This window comes from Anastrepha ludens, chromosome 2, assembly GCF_028408465.1.
Source record: "Anastrepha ludens isolate Willacy chromosome 2, idAnaLude1.1, whole genome shotgun sequence".
Classification (NCBI taxonomy): domain Eukaryota; kingdom Metazoa; phylum Arthropoda; class Insecta; order Diptera; family Tephritidae; genus Anastrepha; species Anastrepha ludens.
This window is the reverse complement of record NC_071498.1, coordinates 116,916,091-116,939,157: the sequence shown is the minus strand read 5'-3', so window position 1 is coordinate 116,939,157 and position 23,067 is coordinate 116,916,091. Positions and strand designations below refer to the sequence as shown.

At 37.3% G+C, this 23,067-nt stretch overlaps 4 protein-coding genes across 4 annotated transcripts in view; 2 read left to right on the top strand and 2 right to left on the bottom strand.

Annotated features, from left to right (window-relative positions):
- LOC128855171 (rootletin) overlaps positions 1-11,027 on the bottom strand; it is an 88,407-nt gene extending 77,380 nt beyond the window's left edge. Inside the window, exon 1 of the mRNA XM_054089869.1 lies at positions 10,941-11,027. The gene's annotated coding sequence lies outside the window, so the exon portion shown is untranslated. The remainder of the gene's footprint in view (positions 1-10,940) is intronic.
- On the top strand, positions 10,971-13,320 carry LOC128855166 (uncharacterized). Its single transcript, XM_054089865.1, has 5 exons — positions 10,971-11,059; positions 11,131-12,550; positions 12,610-12,717; positions 12,774-12,872; positions 12,932-13,320. Exons 2-5 carry the CDS (start codon positions 11,153-11,155, stop codon positions 13,163-13,165), a joined length of 1,839 nt encoding a protein of 612 aa, XP_053945840.1. The 5' UTR covers positions 10,971-11,059; positions 11,131-11,152; the 3' UTR covers positions 13,166-13,320.
- LOC128855170 (ADP-ribosylation factor-like protein 6-interacting protein 4) lies at positions 13,209-13,778 on the bottom strand. The gene has a single exon (XM_054089868.1). The coding sequence runs from the start codon at positions 13,717-13,719 to the stop codon at positions 13,321-13,323; it is 399 nt and encodes a 132-aa protein (XP_053945843.1). The 5' UTR covers positions 13,720-13,778; the 3' UTR covers positions 13,209-13,320.
- Positions 13,779-14,970: 1,192 nt separating this feature from the next.
- On the top strand, positions 14,971-20,142 carry LOC128855165 (nucleolysin TIAR). The gene is made up of 6 exons (XM_054089864.1): positions 14,971-15,093; positions 15,553-15,789; positions 17,175-18,125; positions 18,192-19,073; positions 19,136-19,238; positions 19,299-20,142. Exons 3-6 carry the CDS (start codon positions 17,889-17,891, stop codon positions 19,454-19,456), a joined length of 1,380 nt encoding a protein of 459 aa, XP_053945839.1. The 5' UTR covers positions 14,971-15,093; positions 15,553-15,789; positions 17,175-17,888; the 3' UTR covers positions 19,457-20,142.
- Positions 20,143-23,067: the final 2,925 nt, after the last annotated feature.

The window sequence follows — 23,067 nt, the reverse complement described above, 5'->3', positions numbered from 1 at the left end:
CTTGGGATAGTGTTTTTGTTTTGTTCGCCACTTGTCATAATTTCTCCATGACAATGGGCCAACGTCATATGTGTGTTGTTGTAACTTGTTCTTTTGCTGACCCTGTGTTAGCAATATAAAAGGACTCAATGTATTTCAATTGTTCCCTCTGGCCGGTAGTGTACTGGCACCACAGCCAAATGACAAAACCACCCCTACTGCAGTGTACTGTCCGTGAACTCACTACTTATACATACATAGGTATGTATATGTATATACCAACAACTTGAACCTTGCTTCACACAGGTTTATCATAAAATACGCGTTATAAATATGAAATTAATTATAATAAAAAAATTTATTTTTGGAACATTTCGAATGTTGTTGCTATATCCAAACGAATATACAAAATGCACAATTGAATGAACTCCAATAAGTATATATGTAGTTATACTTTTATAAGTATGTATCATACAATATTATGCCTATTGACCAGAACTGGTGTTGTGAGGAAATTTATTGGTTTCACGCTCAACTAAGTAATAATTTGTATGATCACGGTCTGGGGAGTTAGGTGGCCATAAAACACAAAGGTTTGTTTATTTTCTGCATTGCGTCATTGAATTGTCAAATTCACCAAAAACAAAGTATAGGTTTTCGGAAGACGAAACCTTCGGTATTACCTACATCGTGAGCTTTAATGTCAAACGTGAGTTCGCGGATCATGGAATAATAATTTCTCAACATTTTTTTTTCAGTTCGAATATAAGCTCAATTTGGATACATTGTAAGGAAGCTTGATTGGTAATTTCTATTAAGGGATTTGTAAATACATTAGAGCTTTATTAACCCTATTACGGTTACATTGAGTTGGGTGTTAGTGGCTGGCAGTCTACATGGTCATTAAGCTTGATGAAGCTGGGATTTCGTAGATATTTTTCATTGATTATTTTCAGGACGCGCCTCAACCATAACAGATTAATGGAAGAAGTAAAAAGTTGTTAGAGAGAAAATCCATCTTCTTACCGTGCACACCCTTCGGAGTGTTTTATATATCATATATATATATGTATATATAAGTTAACACGCGCTACATTTATTTTCTCTTTTTCCTTTGCTTTTGCTACTTTTACTTAATTGTTAATTTGATAACACAAACAAGTCGTAGACATTAGGTAAGCAATTTATTTCTTAAGCGTGCCGGAAATGCAAATAACAGAACAATAACCTGCAGGCACTAATTGGGCAATTCTTTCCAAAGAATAAAAAATGCAATACTTGCATTAAGATTGTAAATTTTTCCAAAGAATAAAAAATGCAATACTTGCATTAAGATTGTAAATTTATCCAAAGAATAAAAATGCAATACTTGCATTAATATTGTAAAACTTATTATAATTAATTGAATTGTGAAAATAAACTTTTAGTCTTAATCTGGAGTCCAATAAAGCGGTGCATTAGCTCCGACATTTTTTAAAAAACAAAATTCGACTTTCGAATTAAAAACTGGCGCCCGAGCAGGGACCAGTCGTGAAAAAGTGTAAAGTGTTTAAAAGTGTCTGTGAAAGGAAGAAATTAGAGTTGACTTCCCAACGGCACCAATCCTACTTTCCGACTGGTCATACAGGATTCCCAGAAGACTCAGGCTCTCTAGTGTCCGTCCGGAGACCACCTCGCATCGAAGTGTTGCAGCAGGAGCCGCAGTAGGTCTAGCCGACCAAAAAGGAATTCATCCGTGCAGCCAGCGAGGGAAGAGTAGTTCAATGCTACTCCTACTGTAAGTCAGCGTATTTAACTAAATACATTAAGTGAAATTAAACCTTTTTAAATTTACAAAATAATAAAATTAATAACTAGAGATATTAAATAAGAAGTGAGTTATTACATTAAGTGAAATTAAACCTTTTTAAATTTACAAAATAATAAAATTTATAACACAGAGAAAAATCTAGTTCTTACTGCAGTCGACAAATTTTCCAAATATGCCCAAGCTAGAGTAATAAAAAGCAGAGCTTCGGAAGATATTAGGGAACCTCTGAGACAGATAATTTTTGCATTCGGCGTACCAAAAATGATAGTAGTAGACAACGAAAAAGCATTAAACTCAGCCTCCTTATGTTTTATGTTGAAGGATCAACTTGGAATAGAAATCTACAAGACACCTCCTTACACAAGCACAGTAAACGGGCAGGTGGAACGATTCCACTCAACCCTCTCAGAAATTGCGCGCTGCCTAAAGGCGGAACGAATCCATAGAACATTCCTAGAAATTTTGGACAGATCGGTGTACGAGTACAATTGCACAGTCCACTCGACAACAGGGAAGAAACCGATGGAAATATTTTTTGGACGCAGGGTCTCTACAAATCCTGACCAGTACGAGAAGGCCCGGCAGGAAAATGTCGAAGCACTTAGGAAAAAACAAGCAAAAGACTTAGAAGTGCACAATCGGAAGAGGACCCCAATGAAAACATATTTGCCAGGTGACATTATTTACGTGCGAATAAATAAAAGACTAGGCTCAAAACTTACTAACAGATACAAAAAGGAAATAGTAAAGGAAGACAAATCTAGTGTAGTTATAACAGAAAAAGACCGAACCGTACACAAGAGTAATATTAGAACTTAACGCATCTATTGCTTTCAGATTAATAATACCACTCGCCACAGGCGAGTTCCGTATCCTCGATTATACAAATTCACAACTTGCAACCTTTAATACAGGATGGACCAAAATCCAAAATGGCACCTACAAAATTATACATACAATAGACACGGACGAATACCAAAGGACTTTGAACGAACTCAACTCCACGATAAGACACAAAATAACTCCCGACAATTCCTTACTCCCCTTCTTGCTCCATGAAATGTCCGAAATACAAAGTTTCCTAAGTAGATTAAAGCCAAAGGTAAACAAGAGATCCATAAACGCAATTGGTACCGCCTGGAAATGGCTCACAGGGAGCCCGGATCACGAAGATCTCGTTATGTTAGAAAATCATATAAACAATTTACTTGAAAATAACAATAACCAATTAATAATAAATAGAGCAATGAGCGGAAGAATAAATAATATAACGGAAGTGTCAAATAAAATATTTAAAATATTAAAAGATAAGGAAGATGTTCAGCATGATATGGCCGTGAACATTAAATTTAAGCTACAATTAATAAAAGATGAAATCATAAATATCAATTATGCAATACATTGGGCCAAAGTTGGCATTGTAAATTCATATATATTTTCTAACGTTGAAATGAAACTAATAAAAGAAATTATTGAGAAAAATAATATTCCCTTCACTAATATAGAAGAGGCATTTGAATTCAGTAACGTTAAGATAGCCTCTAGTAATTCTAAGATTGTGTACTTAATTGAAATCCCAAAAACTGACAACAATTTATGTGAATCCCTATTAATAAAAGCAATAAAGAAAGGTAATAGATTATATAAAATACCATTTGAAAAAATTATAAGATGTCAAAATAAAATCTTTGGAAAGAAAAGCAACTGTAAAGAACATAATGAAATTAAAATTTGTACAAAGGAAAATATTGTAGACATCAGTAACTCCACATGCATTCCTCATCTACTCAAAAGCCGATCGCCTAGCTGCATTACGATTAACAACCAACACATTCCCACTGTCCTAGAAGTCCTCCCAGGAATAATACTTTTAAATCGATTTAACGACACCGTTCACATCGACAAGGCGAAGATTAACTTAACTGGATCATTCGCAATCCAGTACCATAACTCCACCATTATAATAAACAACCAAACATTTCTGTCTAAAGAAATCTCCAGCGGAAAACCCCTTCCTGCAGTTCTACAACCAAATGCAACACTTACGGCCGAAGAAGAATTGCTAAGCCTGGAAATGATGAAAGAACTTCACCTAAAAAACATAAACTATATCGAGACTTTAAAAAATAAAGGGTTAACAACATCAATAGTTAATTTTGGGATATCTGGTATAACTTTAACTCTAATGGCAATCGGGGTACTAAAACTAACTTCAACGAAAGGCCCAAAGCGAGGGGCCAAACACGTCTCCGAATTTTTCAAAAGGGCCCCATTACAAGAGGTAACAGTTAAAAATTTCCAACAACCCGAACCACATCCTGAAGATTATCCTACTCAGACGCACGAGGACGTTCGTTTTTAAATGCGGAGGAGTTAACACGCGCTACATTTATTTTCTCTTTTTCCTTTGCTTTTGCTACTTTTACTTAATTGTTAATTTGATAACACAAACAAGTCGTAGACATTAGGTAAGCAATTTATTTCTTAAGCGTGCCGGAAATGCAAATAACAGAACAATAACCTGCAGGCACTAATTGGGCAATTCTTTCCAAAGAATAAAAAATGCAATACTTGCATTAAGATTGTAAATTTTTCCAAAGAATAAAAAATGCAATACTTGCATTAAGATTGTAAATTTATCCAAAGAATAAAAATGCAATACTTGCATTAATATTGTAAAACTTATTATAATTAATTGAATTGTGAAAATAAACTTTTAGTCTTAATCTGGAGTCCAATAAAGCGGTGCATTAGCTCCGACATTTTTTAAAAAACAAAATTCGACTTTCGAATTAAAAACTTATATATGTGTGTGTGTGTGTGTTTGTAGCGTGCGTCTTGATGTTGATCCACAAATGGAGGTACCTACAATTTCAAGCCGACTCCGAACGGCAGATATTTTTATGAGGAGCTTTTTCATGGCAGAAATACACTCGGAAGTTTGCCATTGCCTGCCGAGGGGTGACCGCTATTAGAAAAAACTTTTTTTTCTTAATTTTGGTGTTTCACCGAGATTCGAACCTACGTTTTCTCTGTGAATTCCGAATGGTAGTCACGCACCAACCCATTCGGCTACGGCGGCCGCTGTTTTATAACAAAATAAAAAAATGTCTTTTAAAAGCTAGAGAACTTAAAATGATAATATGATATGATATGATAATATGATATGATATGATAAAATGTTAATACAAAACAGGAATATTGTTGGAATGGTATATTTTTTTTATTATTTGGCATTAAATTTATGCATATGATATCCGGCGTATACCCACCTCGGTGGCTTGAATACTGGCTTCCCCCGCTTTAAGAGTTGCTGGTTTTCCGGAATAAACCAATGACATTGTCCCATAAAAAGTAACCTAAAGGCGTAAATCGAAGGAACGAGGAAGCCCACAGGATCACTTCAGGAAAGAAGTTATATTTAATTGGCAATTACATCCTTTATTGGGAATTTGGTGTAGCTCCTCCTGCGTCTTTATGTTGTTCCACAAATGGAGAGACCTACAGTTTTAAGCCGACTCCGAACTGCCGATGATTTTTTATGAGGATCTGTTTCCTAGCAGAAATACAATCGGGGGCTTACCTGACGAGGAGCAACCGCAATTAGAAAAACTTTTTCTATCATTTGGTGTTTCAAGCACGGAAATTCGAGCCTGCTCGCTTCCAAATGGTAGTCACACTCCAACTCACCCGGCTACGGCGGCGGTCTTCGTTCTGCTTATACTTTTTATAAGAAGTTTGCTCCATGAAAAAATGTCTAGGCCTCTAACCTATAACTCATGTAGCTAATTGTCCATTGTCTCGAGGTCTGTTTTCACCCATTCATATACATATGTACACATGCGTGTATTGAACAAATACCTGCTGCAGGTGCAGCTATTACGAAGCACATATTTTAAGTTCCTAGAACGAAGTCTATGATCTTTCGCGACTTGTTGTTTTCCACGAAATACCAAGTAAATAGCCAATAGATAATTTATGAAAAAACGTCCAGCAGTGTAAAGAGTGGCCGAATGAAAAATACAATTTTACCATTTTAATTTTGATCCATTGCAATTGCTTAAACCTGTATAATTTAAATAGAATATTTTGATTTATTTTATTATTATGTATTTGTATTTTAATAGGAATGCGGCCGCCGTAGACGAATGGGTTGGTGCGTGACTACCACTCGGAATTCACAGAGAGAACGTAGGTTCGAATCTCGGTCAAACACCAAAATTAAGAAAAACATTTTTCTAATAGCGGTCGCCCCTCGGCAGGCAAAGGCTAACCTCCGAGTGTATTTCTGCCATGAAAAAGCTCCCCATAAAAATATCTGCCGTTCGAAGTTGGTTTGAAACAGTAGGTCCCTCCATTTGTGGAACAACATCAAGACGCACACCACAAATAGGAGGAGGAGCTCGGCCAAACACCCAAAAAGGGTGTACGCGCCAATTATATATATATATATATATACATTTTAATAGAAAACCAAAGCATAACATTAATGCTATAATTGTATCTACATATTTTATGTATATACATATATACATAATTTCGCACATAAAAGACATTTAAAATCAAAAAAACTACAATACCATTTTTAACTTAAATTTTATTGTCAATTACAGTTGCGGAAAGGCAAAGCAAGTCGAAAAGTGGTATCGAACGTTCGATACAACAAGGCGAAATTTTTTGTCACGTCGTGGTTATATTGAAATTTTGTTTGGCAATTGCTGTGCAATTGTTATTGCACCGACTATGAAGAGAGAGTTCGCAGCTGGGTTGAGCACTTGAAGAGCTGTAACCTCACGTCTGGGGTGAGTAAGCTCTGGTCCACCGTTAGGTCCCTGTCGAACCCGACGAATCCCAACGACAAGGTGGTGATCACCTTCAACGGTTGTACTTCGTTGGACCCGAAGAGATGCGCGAGCTATTTTAGCCGGCTTTTTATACTGCATCCTCCGGCCGACAGATCCAAGCGTCGTGCTACCAGAAGGCTGCACAAACTGACGAACGACAGTGCGCCACTTAGATTCTCCGGTGATGAGGTTCAGGGGTCATCAACAAATCAAAAACATCTAAAGCCATTGGCCCTGACGGACTAAACGCGCTAATGCTGAAGCACCTGGGACCATTGGGTGTAAGATTTCTCACAAGGGTCTTCAATCTGTCCTTGGCCACTCTCATCATCCCTGACAAGTGGAAAGCAGGGAGAGTGGCACTAGAAGCCCTCCTACTCCCACTCTTCACGAAATACCTGGCTCCAGCCCCACATCAGCACGGCTTCCGACGAGTGCATAGCACCACCACTGCACTCACCGCCATAAACGCCCAAATAAACCGCGGGCTTAACGAAAACCGCCCCTGTCCTAGTAGCGTTGGACCTGAAGACGGCTTTCGACACAGTCAGCCATTCCACGCTACTAGATGATATTTATCAGTCGACACTCCCGCCAGGGCTGAAGAGGTGGTCCGCAAACTACCTGAGCGGTCGTCACTCGTCAGTGATTTTTCGAGATCAAACATTAAAGCAGAGGGAGATAAAGCAAGGTGTACCGCAGGGTGGTGTCCTTTCTCCCTTGCTGTTCAACTTCTACATCTCGAAGCTCCCCCAACCACCAGAGGGAGTTTCCCTGGTCTCATACGCTGACGACTGTACGATAATGGCGTCGGGCAATGACATCGATGGCCTGTTTTCCAAAGTAAACAACTACCTTTCTCGCTTTTTCACTGCGAAGAATGTCCAACTTTCCCCCACTAAATCCACGGCGACCCTCTTTACCACCTGGACAAAGGAGGTCAAACTGTCCCTTAAGGTAAGAGTCGACGACACACCAATTCCGACGGTAAACAACCCCAAAATTTTGGGTGTAACCTTTGACAGTTTGCTCTCCTTCTCAGCGCACACAACCGCAATTGCCACTTAAGTCCAAAACCGCAGCAAGGTCCTCAAATCGCTTGCCGACAGCACTTGGGCAAAGGCAAAGAACTATTGCTATCGACATTTAAGGCAATTGGTCGGCCGGTTCTAAACTATGCAGCGCCTGTCTGGTCGCCTGGAACTAGTGACACGCAGTGGACAAAGCTACAGACATGCCAAAATACCCCCATTCGGACAGTGGCCGGTTGCCTCCTGATGTCCCCGTTTCACCACCTACACAACGAGGCACAAATGCTTCCAGTAATGGAGCATAACAAACTGCACAGCAAGCAGTTCCTGCTGGGATGTTACCGCAGGTTTCACCCCTGCAGACACCTGCTTGAGCCTGACGCGCCTCGCAGGCACGTCAGGAAACATCTCTTAGACTACGCTGACGAAATTCAGGACAAAACTGACCGCAATCTCCTGGACCTGACAGTGTTTAAACAGTCGATAAACGACATTCACCGGGAGACCGTCACCACTTTCTTAAGCACCCGTCCTGTGGATGCCGTAATCGAAGTCCAACCACCACCCATAGCAGATGAAGAGCTTCAGCTTCCTCGTGAGACACGTGTAACACTGGCACAATTACGTTCTGGATATTGTAGCAGGTTAAACTCCTACCTATCCAGAATCGACCCCGACATACCAAACATATGACCGGCATGTGAAGGCACCCCGCACGACACTAACCACCTTTTCACATGCCCCCTAAAACCGACTCATCTAACACCCCTCTCCCTCTGATGAGCTAGACGAGGACGACCGGTGATATGCCCGACACTGGCGGGGCTACTATTACTGTTAACAAACAAAGAGAGCTCGCAGCCTCTTACAGCGAACAAAATCTGTTCGGCTAGACAGACGTTTTTTGTACGTACTTCAAATACGTATTCAATTGCCAACAGGAAGAAAAACAATGTTCAAACTAATAATACGTTCACATATATAAGTAGATGACCTACTTTTTCGCGCTTAACTAAAAATCAATTATTAAAAAGCGCAATTTCCCATACACAATTTTTCTCCCAAAATCTAAGATTATAAAATAATCCTAGATAATATCGCTACTTTTCGACATACAACCCTGTGTTTTCTGTCTTATCGATAATTATTATTACGAATGTAAGGAGAAACATCAAAATAAAAACTAAATGAAATGGATGCCGGCAAAGGAAACAGGTCTGTAAACATAATTCTAATAAAATTTTTGTTAAATATTATTAATTAGGGATTCATTTAACAGAAAAAAGCGTGTGTCCATAAACGTTTTGTATTCTTATTACTTATTATAAAATTTAATATAGAGTATCCCATGCGCATTGCTGCCATAATTTTTTGCAACCTCAGTAAACGTCGCATACGGATTTCCTCCAACTGTATTATTAGCGGCCAATTAATTGCGCAATTAAATTAGCTATTCCTTCTCCTTGTATTTTCTTCATATCGTTAATAATAATTAAAGAAACCAAATACACCTAAATATTCCACCAAAATAATTTCTATGAAGAAAAACCTCTCAAATCAGTTTTGACAGCTGATTGTCAATTTTGCAGGTAATCTACCATATGTGAACGGGTAGAGTAATTTGGTGGATTTATAGGTGATTAATACATATGGCAGCCGCCATAGCCGAATGGGCTGGTGCGTGACTACCATTCGGAATTCACAGAGAGAACGTAGGTTCGAATCTCGGTGAAACACCAAAATTAAGAAAAACATTTTTCTAGTAACGGTCGCCCCTCGGCAGGCAATAGCAAACCTCCGAGTGTATTTCTGCCATGAAAAAGCTCCTCATAAAAATGTCTGCCGTTCGGAGTCGGCTTGAAACTGTAAGTCCCTCCATTTGTGGAACAACATCAAGACGCACACCACAAATAGGAGGAGGAGCTCGGCCAAACAGCCAAAAAAGGTGTACGCGCCAATTATATATATATAATGCATATGTGAACGTATTATAAATTTCAGTTTACCAGAAGGCAACTCTGTAACAAACTTAAAATAATATATCCATCCTACACCAAACAGAGCAAACACATCTTTCCTTGAATTTGTTTTGCTTTTGCTTCGAATTACGGAAAGCTACTCCTGGAACTCGGTATTCAAGAGATGTAGATGAATTCAGTAAATGCCTGCTAGGGTAGTTCCTATGCTAACACCCGAGCAACAATTGGTTGCTTGCTGACCATATTTGACGAACGCAATAGTAAGAGAAAGCATGGATGCTTCCATGTGCTGATGTTGTATTGGGAGTATCAGAAGCGTCTTGTGACTGTCAGGTTGGCAGGTCTGAAGCTTTAATCACGTCGTAACACTAGTCCTAGACGATCAGATGGGCGCTACAGAGCTTAGAACCGGCCGGCTGCATGACTTAAATATCGCGGCCAAATTTTGTTTTCCATTTACCCCAAGTACTACCGGTCAGCAACTTAATGACCTTGTTGCGGCTGTGGACCTTATTGGCGACCGCTATTATGTTAAAGTAACTCATAGTAACTTGGGGCTATTTGTCCTCGAAATCGGTGTTCAGACTTTGACTCCCAGTGATAGTTTGACATCTTTCGTCCAATGTTTAAACAGGGTCACCGTGGATCTAACGGGGAAAAAAGTAGAAGATTCCTTGTCTAAAAGAAGCGGGATGGACGAGTAGTAATCGTTCCCAATGAAACCATTAATGCCATTGCCGGACACCATTACCAAACTATCGTCAGCGTATGACATCAAATAAACTGCCTCTGTCTGAGTGGATCAGTGGTTCCTGGCCGTACAAACTTCTATAATTTCTCCATAGATGACATTTTCTCGTCCGTGAGCTAGACAGAATTATTCCTTCTGCAAATACAAAATCAGCTGTTTTACAAAATTCGTGTTCCTTTTGATGAGAAAAAAGCAAAGGGATGTTCACACTTGGGAAAGTTTACCGAGCTACCGAATAACGAGCATAACGTTAACGAATTACATATATTTTCCTATTTGCTGTGAAATATTCTTTTAGGGTACGTAAATAACTAGAATATAATATAATACATATGCATATGCACTTCGAAATCGGTTAATAATTTTTTGTGAATGTTTTCATAAATGCCTTTTGGCATTAAATACAATCGTATGTATCCAAGTCATAAGTTTCAAAAATCTTTCTAATTTTCGTTCTAAAGCACAAAATTGGCTGGCTATATTTCACTTGGATATAATAAGTAATTTGTTTTAATAAATTACTAGGGCTTTGATGTACTTGTTTACCTTTACCGATGTGACAAATAAAAAACAAAACACTATGCTTTATTTTTAAGTTAACGGCAACACTGATGGCTACACTCTTCAATAAAATTTCTCAACCACAGTTTTAGATTACTCATAAGGTATTATCTTAGCTTATTATTCTTTGCTATGCAAATCCAAAATAAACTTATACTCAATTTAATAATAAAAGCAAGAAGCAGTTAGTTCACGTAATGAATAACAGTAATGCCTATACTGAAACGGAAACAGACACCGCTATTTCGAGGTTTCGAACAAGTGAAGACGGGGTCGATGCAGCCAGCTTAAATTCCCCTGTGGTTCACAGCATACGGACACAATATGCACCTTTAGTCCAGCAATCTTTGGATAGTACGAGCATTACTATTGAAGAAAACACAACACATCAACAAGGAAACTTGGTGTTCACTAATGAAGCAAGTAGCACGGGCAATATAATGGAGCAATACGCGCGATTCTTAAGAGAACAAGTGGCAGGAGTAACTAGAAGCGGACTAAGCAATTTTATTGCCGTAACAAGAAATAGCGATTTATCGCGACAAAATGATTCCGGGTTAGTGACACAGTCGGGTAATTCAAATCGAATTCGGTCTCTTCCTGCGTCACTTGGAAATTTGAATAGTGTTTTAACAACTGAAGGTTTGCGAGCGTTTTCTCGTGTCGACAATTTTGTTTCATCTGTTCATCCTCATGAGGAGCCCTTAAATAATCAAATGTTAACTTTATCGGGCCGACAACCGGAAATTGTTGCAAACGCGATCCCAAATCGGGCATACCCTGCGAGACCACCAATTTTGGTGGCAGACCAACACCTTCATTTATCCTCAAGTTTCCGTAATAATGTTACATCGAGCAATGTTGGTAGCATTCTAACACCAAATCAATTGAATCAACCAATTACAAGCAGAGATCGATTAAACGATGGAAGAGATAATTTAACAGATCATAGAACAACATCCACTACCGGTACAAACCCGTTGACAGAGAATTCAACCAGAGCGACAGAAGAGTCAGCAACGTCGACAAATGAATTATATAATAACATTTATCCTGACATAGTTATCACAACTATTCGTATTTGCCTTCACTATATACCTTTTGCTTGTATACTCTTCGTAAAATTCATTTACGATCATTTATTGGGTATATTGGATTTAATAACATTACAATTTGTAATGTATTGTGTTAACAAATCCTTACAAGCACAAGTTGTGAAACTTGAACAGAAGAAAAATTCAATACTTTTACGAGATCTATTTTTAGTTGTGTCCGTAGTTTCTCTACGACTGTCACTTGCCTCAGCTCCTTCTGATCCGTTTGGTCTGCTAATAGCACCATCATCGGATGAAACTAATATCATTCATCAAATAGTACTTAATCTGCCTCAAAGTACGAAAACAGTTTCTCAAAACCAACTTACGACAACTGCGCAAAGCCCAATTGAAACTACTGTTGTTATACCGAAACTTATATCTGCAGAAGTGATACTCTACTATATTGCCGTAAATGATCTTGTGATTAAATTGATCACCATTTCGATAAAAGTACTCGTCACTTTATTACCGCTACGTGCGATACGACACAAGTCAAGGGTACCTTAATGCATTATTTGCCATCTTTAAGATTATTTTTCCAGCCTACTTCTTTTCAGACGCGTTTGTATGTTTTCATTGAATTTTTCTCTCAATTTTACCGATCATTGGTGCCCATTCAGAGTTGGTTGTTATTCCTTTTTGCGTCTTATTCTGGTCTACATGCGGTAAGTAATTTTAAAATGTATTTAAGAATCTTTAATATAATGATTTTCTTACTCAGATTTCAGGTGTATTGTTCTCTTCTACTTACATTGTACTCAAAGGATGCGAATTGGCAGACCGTGCAAAATCGCTAAAGAAGTCGTGTATGAATCTAATGGTAAATAATTAATTTAAAATTTTTTAAAACATATTTCAAGCATATACTCTTTCAATCAGGATAAATCGAGAAAACCGGCAAGAGATAACTTCGATACTAACGACGAAATATGCGCCATTTGTCAAGACACTTACGTCTCACCAGTTGTATTAGAATGTGGTCACATATTCTGTGATAATTGTGTAACCACATGGTTTAAGCGCGAGCAAACATGTCCTATGTGCCGTGCAAAAGTGGGAGATAACTTTGCCTGGCTTGACGGTTCCACAACTTTTTTCTATCAGCTTTATTAGTAGCTCGCTCACGAAGAGGTCATATTATTTAATAATAGTAAAATATATTTAAATATTCTATATTTCTTTACTTCTAGAACATAGTGAAATTATTGCATTGTTGCATTGTCTTTGACAAATCTTCTAAAGATAAAGTCACATTACGAATTCATTGATCACTTCGGTTTTTTTACTGTGCCAATTGCGTGCTGTTGAAAAATTTGCCCATCCGTCTTGGTTGCTAAACTATTTATTTTAGCATGCTGTTCCTTGCTTACGATTTCTTCCATTACTTCACCTTCCCCTCTGATAAGACGAACGCGTCCGGTGGTCGGATCAACAACACGTCGCATTTGACTTTGCCGTTCTCGATATTCTTGCGGTGTAATAGGTGTATGCGACTTTGTGTTCATAAGTTTTACTGGGATTTCGAAACCGCTTTCATTGGCAGCCTTCTTTGTTGAATGGCTGGACGTTGGTTTTTCAGTGTCCTTCCCATTTTTTTTATGTTTCCGTTTACTTTTTTTATGTTTATGTTTTTTAGATTTTTTCTCACGCTTGCTGGTTTTCCCCATTTAAGAAGTCTCCCCTTGAGTGGTTATGAACTCTCCACGTTAATACAGAGAGCTGCCATTACTTACAGAATTGATTTTTTTATGCACAGAAGTACTTTTACATGATATGCATTTACATATGTTACATAAGTAATTCTATTTGAATGTCAGATGTACTGTATTTGTTTTGCGTTTACACTATGGCTGTCTTTTTTTATTCCCACTTTAATATATTAAATTTGAAATATGTAAAAGCGATGAGAATTCAGTTGCAGGAAGAAAAACTAGAGAAAAATGCATCAAAGAGTTCTATGGCTATTATGAATAGGTTTTGGTCGAAGACTTACCCCAATGTCTATAACAGATCTCTTCGTGGAGGTTCTGTAATTCACTTCCGAGTGACTTTCAGTGCAATTGACAGAAAATTTCAATGAAATTCACTTGGAAGTGAATTACAGAACCTGGATGACTACTGAAAATCCCAAAGTTTTTCAGAACTTTACCAGGATATTAGCAACACTATTTTCAGAGTTATTGGAAAACTCCATCTATAGCAACGAAGTTCTGATTCTGTCTGCCTGTGGCAGAAGAAAATAAATTAGTTTCTTGGACATTTTGTACACGCATATGTATATGCGTCTGCTTTTCACACTAAGAATTTTATTTGTTTTCATGATTTGCCATCTTTTCTATATGTAAAAAGTGGCATTTACAGATGCAAATACAAAGATAAAAATCTATCTGCCTACACTGTCCAATTACAGAGACGAGCGATCTGTCAAGTTGGTTTTCAGTAAACATTTGGTAGAAATCGGAATTGTTTATTATTTTATTAAAATATCGTTTTCATGTTGGTCCTATTTTTTTGTTTTACTTTTAACCTTTCTATTCTATTTATCACAAATACATTTTATTCTACAGACATGCATATTAGAAGTTGTAACATAAGATTAATTCCAGGAATTAATGAGGGAAAATTTTGTATATACCTAGTACAGGATGTATGAGCTAATTATTGTATACTAAATTTAATTTATCTAGTCTTATCTTTTATTCAAAATTTTACTCGATATTTGTTATTTAATATTTCTAATTGCTAATAGCATTTTAATTATTCTGCCTGTTCCCACCTACGGAATAATGATTGTTGCTTTACGATAAGTATGAAATCGATTTTGTGAAAGTATGGCTACACTATGAATCGTGTTTTTACTCTTTGGAGAATGGAAAGCGTTTTTGCTAAACTCTTTGAATGAGCAAGACAAGGATCACATAAGGTCGATCATACAGCCAACTCACTTGAGCTTACATTAAGAAAAAGAAGGGCGAAAATTGTAGTACGCGACATAAAGCGGGGCTTTTGCTAAAAATAAGTTCAATTAACTCAGTAAATTGGTAAATTTCTTAGTACTAATATTGTTCATGGTGATGTGATGAAAACTTTATATTATTTGGAAGAACGTAAGCCACGTCATATCAGCGAATTGCTGTCGTAGTAAAATCGCATCAAGGGGGAAGAGATTTGGTGTGCTGCTGTAAATAGACGAGAAATGAAAATGGCTATCGCCAACTTGCCAGATACAAGAAAATGTGAACTTTACTGTTCATGAAGTAAATTCTTTAATCGCTATTTTTAAATATTCGAGGAGTAATCATTATTTTACAGTATATTGTATTAGTTATATCCGCGCGTTGAACATTTGTTTATTTAAAAAAATATATTTCGTACAGTATGAATTGTTGAATACACCTCTGTATGAGAGGTAGCGCGGTTTTCTCTTTATCTTTCTCACTTTCATTTTTACCTTTGTGTGTATTTTTTGTGTTTCTCTATTGCCTCATTCTATTCAATAGCTTCGATTTGGTCGTAGAGTCGTGTGCGAGTAGGCAGGACGGTATGATTGCACCCGGTTTGCAAATTTGCTTCGTTTCGTTTTTCTACGAGACCGTACCTCATTCCTGTTCCTGTCATCGTTATTCATTCTCGTTGATTTCGTTCCGTATTAAAAAGTTTTCCTGTAGATTGTGAAGCCGTTTACTGTGTCTTCTTGGGATAAAGATTTGCATGGAGGCGGGGGATTAAATTAAAATGTAAGTAAAATCTTTGAGATTGATCTTCGATGCTTCCAAATCATTCAACTCGCGGTATATTTGAGGTAGCAAATCCTGCGATTCCTTGTGCAGATGTGTCTTGTGTAGCGGCTTAGTCTGTCCTCTGCTGTGAACTATTGCACGTATATCTATAGGCACATCTGCATGCTTGCCAACATAGTCATTCCGTATCGATGGTAAAGCTAGTCTGCTACAGTGAAAAGTTTCTAAATTATTTTTTTAGTTTGCTTAGCAATTTTAGTATTTTTGTTGAAACTAATGCTAAACAAAATACAAATCGGTGGCATAGATGTTATTAAATGGAAATTAATTCAATATAAATCTTCTCTTTAGGCCGAAACTTGCGACCTCTAAAATATAACTGCAAAGCAACAGCCTTAGAATACCGAGTTGAAAAACGATCCAGTTAATTAGGATTGTTTAAAGGAAGGTAAATTATATTGTCCTTGTAAATTTAAGTTATCTAAGTGGCATAAGATTCCTTCTTATAAATCAACCCCTTAATTAGGAGACATACGAACGTACATATAAATATTTGCGTTTACCTATGACAGTGGCGAGTGATATGCTTTGAAGAAAGATACAAACCCATCAAAATATATAAAGTCTACAAGACATTTGCGTTTTTTTTATAGGTGCTCTCCTTAATTCGTAAGTCAATAAGGGGTCTGTGCCGCCGGATCGACCCAGATTCGCATCTGGAGGTATTTCCAAATGTATTTTGAAAGTTTTTAATCAAAGGCGTCGGTCGGCGAATTGGTAACTATTGCAAATTGAGGGAAATATTTTATTGTGATGCATTAATAAAAGGGAGAATCAACAAACTCTCTTTAATCACGCATGACATTGCTACGAGAGTGGCGTCTACGTTACTCTAACGACCCAATTTTATAAACGATAGGGGCCATCCATGCAGCATTTCCCAAAGACTCATTGGATATTTAACAACAATTCTCGCCTGTTGCACGCTTTTGAGGTTTACTTCTGTGCTTAATGGTGAATACTCGCATATATTTTTATAATATTGATAGGTGTACTTGCATTAATTAGATTTTAGTGTAATGTCTTAAATGAGATTTTGGTACGTACAGTTTTGATTTTTACTGCAGTTGATCAACACCACTTAAGTATATAGTCATAAGCAAACATACCTCTCATCTAATAATCGTCGATCTTCCGAGCATCGTTTATTTGATTTCAATTAAAATACCCGATTCAAAAATAAGAAAATGAATCGTTTATAAAAAATTTCAATAATATTTTTGAAACTTATATTTGTATTAACTTCTACCAAAATATATTTATAATTAAAAATACATGTGTATATGTTGAATTTTTAATCATTATTCTTTTTTTTCGAATAGATCACGTTCTTCTTAACCTTGTTTTCTACTTACCGAGATTATTTTTCCAACCGGCTCTTACGTGTAATACATTTCAACGTCTATGCCAAAAAAATAACTAATGGAATATTTCCCAACAAGCAAGATATCAACTGAATTGACTACAAACTAAATGGATCTTAAAGCACTTTAAAAAAATTGTCCAACGTAGAAACCCATTATGGAAAACTACGCAACACTCCATTAGAGTAGATAGAAATGATATATATAAATTATTTCATTGAGTGAAAATCTAAGAGGATCTAAAAATTGGAAGTGCTGAATAAATAGTTTGCCATTAAGTATTCGATTCCTTTTATTTAAGATAACAATCTTATTTAAAAGGAATAGTTAAAGACAAAATAAAAGGCAATCCTTGCGTATAAAATAATAAATTCTGAATAAATGGTTGTATACTCAGAAATGTACGATACTTACAGAAGCTATAATTGTATGATAACGCACAAATAAGGCAATGATAAAAGGAAATTTGTAGTATATCCGAAAAATTTATTTTGAGCAAAATCACAATACAAAGCTCCTTTGAAGTTAAACATTGAAATTATTCACAACTTTATTGACCATTGACAATTGATAAATCGTACTCAAAATTCTTGTCTCTGTGATCGTAAAACTGATTGTAACAGTAGTGGCAAAGAAAAAAAACACAATTCACATTAATATAAATTTATATAAATGTATATGATGGACGAGTCACAACCGAAAACGTTGTACGTTGGGAACTTGGACGCATCAGTATCAGAAGAGTTACTGATCGCACTATTCAGTCAAATGGGCCCGGTTAAAAATTGTAAGATCATACGAGAACCCGGAAATGATCCTTATGCATTCATTGAATACTCAACTTACCAGGCGGCAACTACTGCTTTGACAGCAATGAACAAAAGGTTATTTCTTGACAAAGAAATAAAGGTAAATATCGAATGAAATTTATATTTTATATTAAGTAAATAATAATATTAATTTTTATGGTATCAGGTTAATTGGGCCACTAGTCCTGGGAACCAGCCAAAAACAGATATTAGTTCACATCATCATATCTTTGTTGGTGATCTCAGTCCTGAAATCGAAACAGAGACGCTTCGTGACGCATTTGCGCCATTTGGCGAAATATCAAATTGCCGAATCGTAAGAGATCCCCAAACGATGAAATCGAAAGGTTATGCTTTTGTGTCATTTGTGAAGAAAGCTGAAGCGGAAAATGCGATACAAGCTATGAATGGTCAGTGGTTAGGTTCGCGCACCATTCGGACGAATTGGTCCACAAGAAAATTGCCACCACCTCGTGAATCCAGTAAATCTGGCGGTGGCATGGGAATGAAGGGAAATATACGACATACTTTTGAGGAAGTGTACAATCAATCCAGCCCAACAAATACCACCGTCTACTGTGGAGGCTTCCCGCCGAATGTCATAAGTGACGAAGTAATGCACAAGCACTTTATTCAATTCGGTCCTATACAAGATGTGCGCGTTTTCAAGGATAAAGGATATGCTTTTATTAAATTTGTAACGAAAGAATCCGCAGCACGCGCTATTGAGCATACTCACAATTCGGAAGTGCACGGCAATCTGGTCAAATGTTTTTGGGGTAAAGAAAATGGCGGTGACAATTCAATGAATAACGTGGCGGCAGCGTCCGCGGGCGTAGCAGCTGCAGCCGCTGCCGCCGGCACTATCATATCGCCTGGTATACCGACAACACAGCAACAAGCAGCTGCAGCCGCTGTAGTTGCCAATGCTGCTGCGGCTGGAGCAGGAATACCTGCCCAAATGATGACTCAACAACAGCTAGCTGCAGCAGCACAGTATCCATATGCGGCAGCATACCAACAAATGGGCTATTGGTACCCGCCAACAGTAAGCTTTTAATTAATATATTATGAAAAGAACGATAAGAGAAGGTTTGAATAATTGCTTAGTTGTTTACACCGTTACAGGGCTATCCGGCCGCTCAAATGCAAACCCAATACATGCAACAAGGATATTATCCATACACTTACGCTAGTGCTCAACAAGCAGGAGGTATGTAAGACCAATTATAAAATGTCTGAATTTTATTCATATCTTTTTTTTATAAATCAGCTGCAGGTTACCGCATGGTACAGCCAAACGTTGCCTGGGGAGTTCCAGGTGCAGTAGTGCCTGGCGTAACGGCAGCTACAGCTGCGGCTGCTGCAAATGGATCGCTGGCACCGCAGATGATGTATAGCGCTGCCATGCCTCAGTATCAGGGTCAATGAACCTGATATGCCCGTCATAGTTGTTGGAGCAAGTGGGTGATACGAAGGATGAGTATATTAAAAGGCATCAAAAAAACACCAAGCGAATATATATGTCCAAAATAGACGTGAAAATAGGAAACAAATATTTAATATCCAGAGTTCAAGTCGTGAAAAATTAAACCTACTTATCGTCCCACTCTTAACTCTGTAATTATGGTCAGCATTATTTTTGTAAATTATCATAATGCTATCACCCCCAACAACTGCGCAAATCGCAAAGTAACTAAAGTGACGCTAAACTCGTAATTGGATCATAGCCATCTTTGTATTTAACATTGGATATACTGCGAAAAAATGAAACGGAACTAAAAAGGATAGGATAAAATAGGAATGAAAAGATGACACACGAGGAGGAATATCGCCGCGGAAATATTAATTATTGGACGCAGAGCGTGTCAACAAATTGTTTCATTTGATGGCAGCCGAAATAAATCAGTTTCTTATAACAAAAAAAAACAAAAACAATACAACGCAAACTTTACAACTTGTAATATTCGCTACAATCTCGAAAAGAAAAGAAAGGAGGAAAAAAAAACAAAATAAAGAGAAGTTAGAAACTAGGTCGTTGTTAAATAGATTATATTTAAAATAAAGAGAACATAATTATATTAAACGATCGAAGACAACTACGAAAAGTTAGAGGATATTGCAAAAACAAAAACATTCATTTTGCTATTAACATGAAATTTGTAAGCAATTTTACTTAAAATAGCGAGAAGTTTTTTTTTACTTTTCAATAGATAACTCAGCTTGAGAGGGTAAAGCACATCACTGAAAGGGAATGTGACATGAGCTCCATCAATCACGACACCAGCAAGAAAAATATTGTAAGAAACTACTGCAAGTGGAACTTGACGGGGCGGGTAGGGTAAATTATCTAATCCATTCTACATTAAAAGTAACAAGTTAGGATATTTAATTTAAAGGAAAAAAGTAAAAAAAGTGTGACAAGCTTTACAGTAAGTACGATTGCTACACATATTTTGCGTGTTTGTAACTCGCAAGAAATAAAACAAACAGTAGTAGTTAAGTCAGAGGTGAATAAGTTGAATGGATGCAACGGAAAAAACAATGAAATAAAGTTATTTCATTAAAAAAGTGAATGCGATATACATATGTACATGCAGAATATGGAAAACAAAAATAAAATAAAAAATCATGCAACATAAACTATTTATTTATTTCACAATGTTGTAATAGCACAAACATTCCGCGCTATGTTTGAGGAAAGCTGCCGAACCAATTCGTTCTAACAACGTAGAACTGGCCGTCTGAGAACAGATTTATTTCACAATCAATGCACGCGGTTACGATCAGCGTGTTTTGTTCATAAAAGCGTCCTTGAACCCATTTTGGTACTGCGCATATTTACTTTGCATTTCCTAAAGAGAGTAAAGGCATAATTTTTATTTAAGTAGCTAAGTCAAGAAACTCAAAATAAGATAAATTATAATGAAATAGATTAAAACAAATGAGGTCAAATATTTTATTTTTGGCGACACGTCAAAAGCTGTTAACCCCACTTTTGGTCAAAATAACCTTTCATTTATAGCTTGAAGCAAGACAAAAATATTTTAAAATGTAGATGGTTGTTCGTAGCTATTATTAAGATTGCCTTTTTTATATAATATTTTGTGCCCAGTAATGAAAAGACAGAAAAATAATAATGAAAATTGAATTATTATTTTCCGAAATATTCTCCTTGGAAGCACTTTTGCGTCGCCGATTGGTTTGTGTCTGCCTATCAATTGGTAGTTCCCGGGTTCGAAACCCCGGGCATGGAACACCAAATGATAGAAAAAGTTTTTTCTAATAGCAGTCGCTCCTTGGCAGGCATTAGCAAACCTCCAAGTGTATTTCTGCCATGAAAAAGCTCCGCAAAAAATACTAACTGCTGTTCGGAGTCGGTTTAAAACTCGAGTTGTGTTCCAACATCACGACGCACACCACAAATACGAGGAGGAGCTTGATCAAACACTCAATAGACGGTGTAAGTGCCTATTATGTATGTATGTTTGTCTCTAAGAAGGGGACACCTCCAAAACGAGCTGCTTAAAGGCCTCAACAGCTTTTTCAGGCGTTGAAAAATGTTGACCTCGCATTTTATTTTTGATGTTCGGGAACAATCATTATTTTAATCTTTCGGGTGGTCAAAAACTCTCTCTTGTAATCGCTGTTATTGTTGTTGTTGTAGCAGCATAGACATTCCCCATACATATATGGGGAATGCTGTTGAAGTGACAGTCCTTGGCCGGATATAAATCCGGGTCGTTCCGGTAACGTAGAACCAACTGTCGTTCTTGTAATTGTCGTCTTCGGCGATTGATCTCCCTTAATTCGCCGAGAACTTCTGACAAACATAGATCCAAGATTCGTCACCTGTTACGATGTCATAGACGTGCTTTGATCCAACGTGACTGAATTTTTTTACCCCAAATGGCACGAGTCCTTTTTTGGGCAATTGTCAAATTATGCGGTGCCCAAGGAGAACAAATCTTGACGACCAAATTTTTATGCCTCTATCTCGTGATGTGTCACATGACGTTCTCACGTTAGCACTTGACGCACAGCATCTATTGTGTCTGGCACAACAACCGTTTTTGCACGGAATTCACGAAATTCATTCTGCAAGGATCGACGTTCACGTTAGAACTCGTTGTACCAGCAATGTAAGTTGATCAATGCATTCTTATCTTGCACTCCAGTCGCGCTTTCACGAGAAAATTCTATCTTTTGGGCGAGATGAATTTTTCAACTCACTGAAAGAAGAACAAATAAAGCTCGTAAGTGAGAAAGTTAAACCAAACATTTTTATAAAAATATCGAATTATTAAAATATAAAAGGCATCCAACGTATTTAACGATGTTTTTCACTCTATCGTAAAATTCTACTAAACGAGGTTAGCAGCTTCTACCAAGACGGCAACGAAATATATGTATGCTAAATCAAGCCATAAGTACAAATGCTGATTTTCATGAAAAGCTTGTTCAAGAATGCCATTTCCTTTCGAGGGAAACCATTATTAGAAACATTTTCTGTTCTTCTTTTGACGTTTCATGTTTACAGTGGCTATGGCGACCGCCGATCATAAATTTTGATCTTTCCGATAGCGTCAGTTCACTTTGGATGTAATACAAGGTTAATAGGCGGATCCCTAATCCCTTACAAATATTTTTAAGCTGTTTAAAAACACAATATCAATTTATAGTTTAAAATATATTTTATCTATCTACATATTTCTTCATTACATTCCTAAGTTCCAAAAGCAGAAACAAATGCGAGATTCTTCACTTCATTTTTTTCATAACGGTAAATAATTGCAGCAACATGTAAATATAAGAACCCGCATTTAGGTTCTTCCCCTGCAGGCATATGAAGGCTACACGACGTCGATAGGCGCAAGCTGCACGCAACGCACCTTGCCTGTGTGTCTGGATGACTTTCTGTAGATTGGACTCTTTGGCTCCCGCCCAGATAGGTGCTGCATAAAGAATTATGGAATCAGCAACCAATGAGAGTAGTCACCTGCGATTTCCCCGGGGTCCACCTATATTAAGGAAGAGTCGCG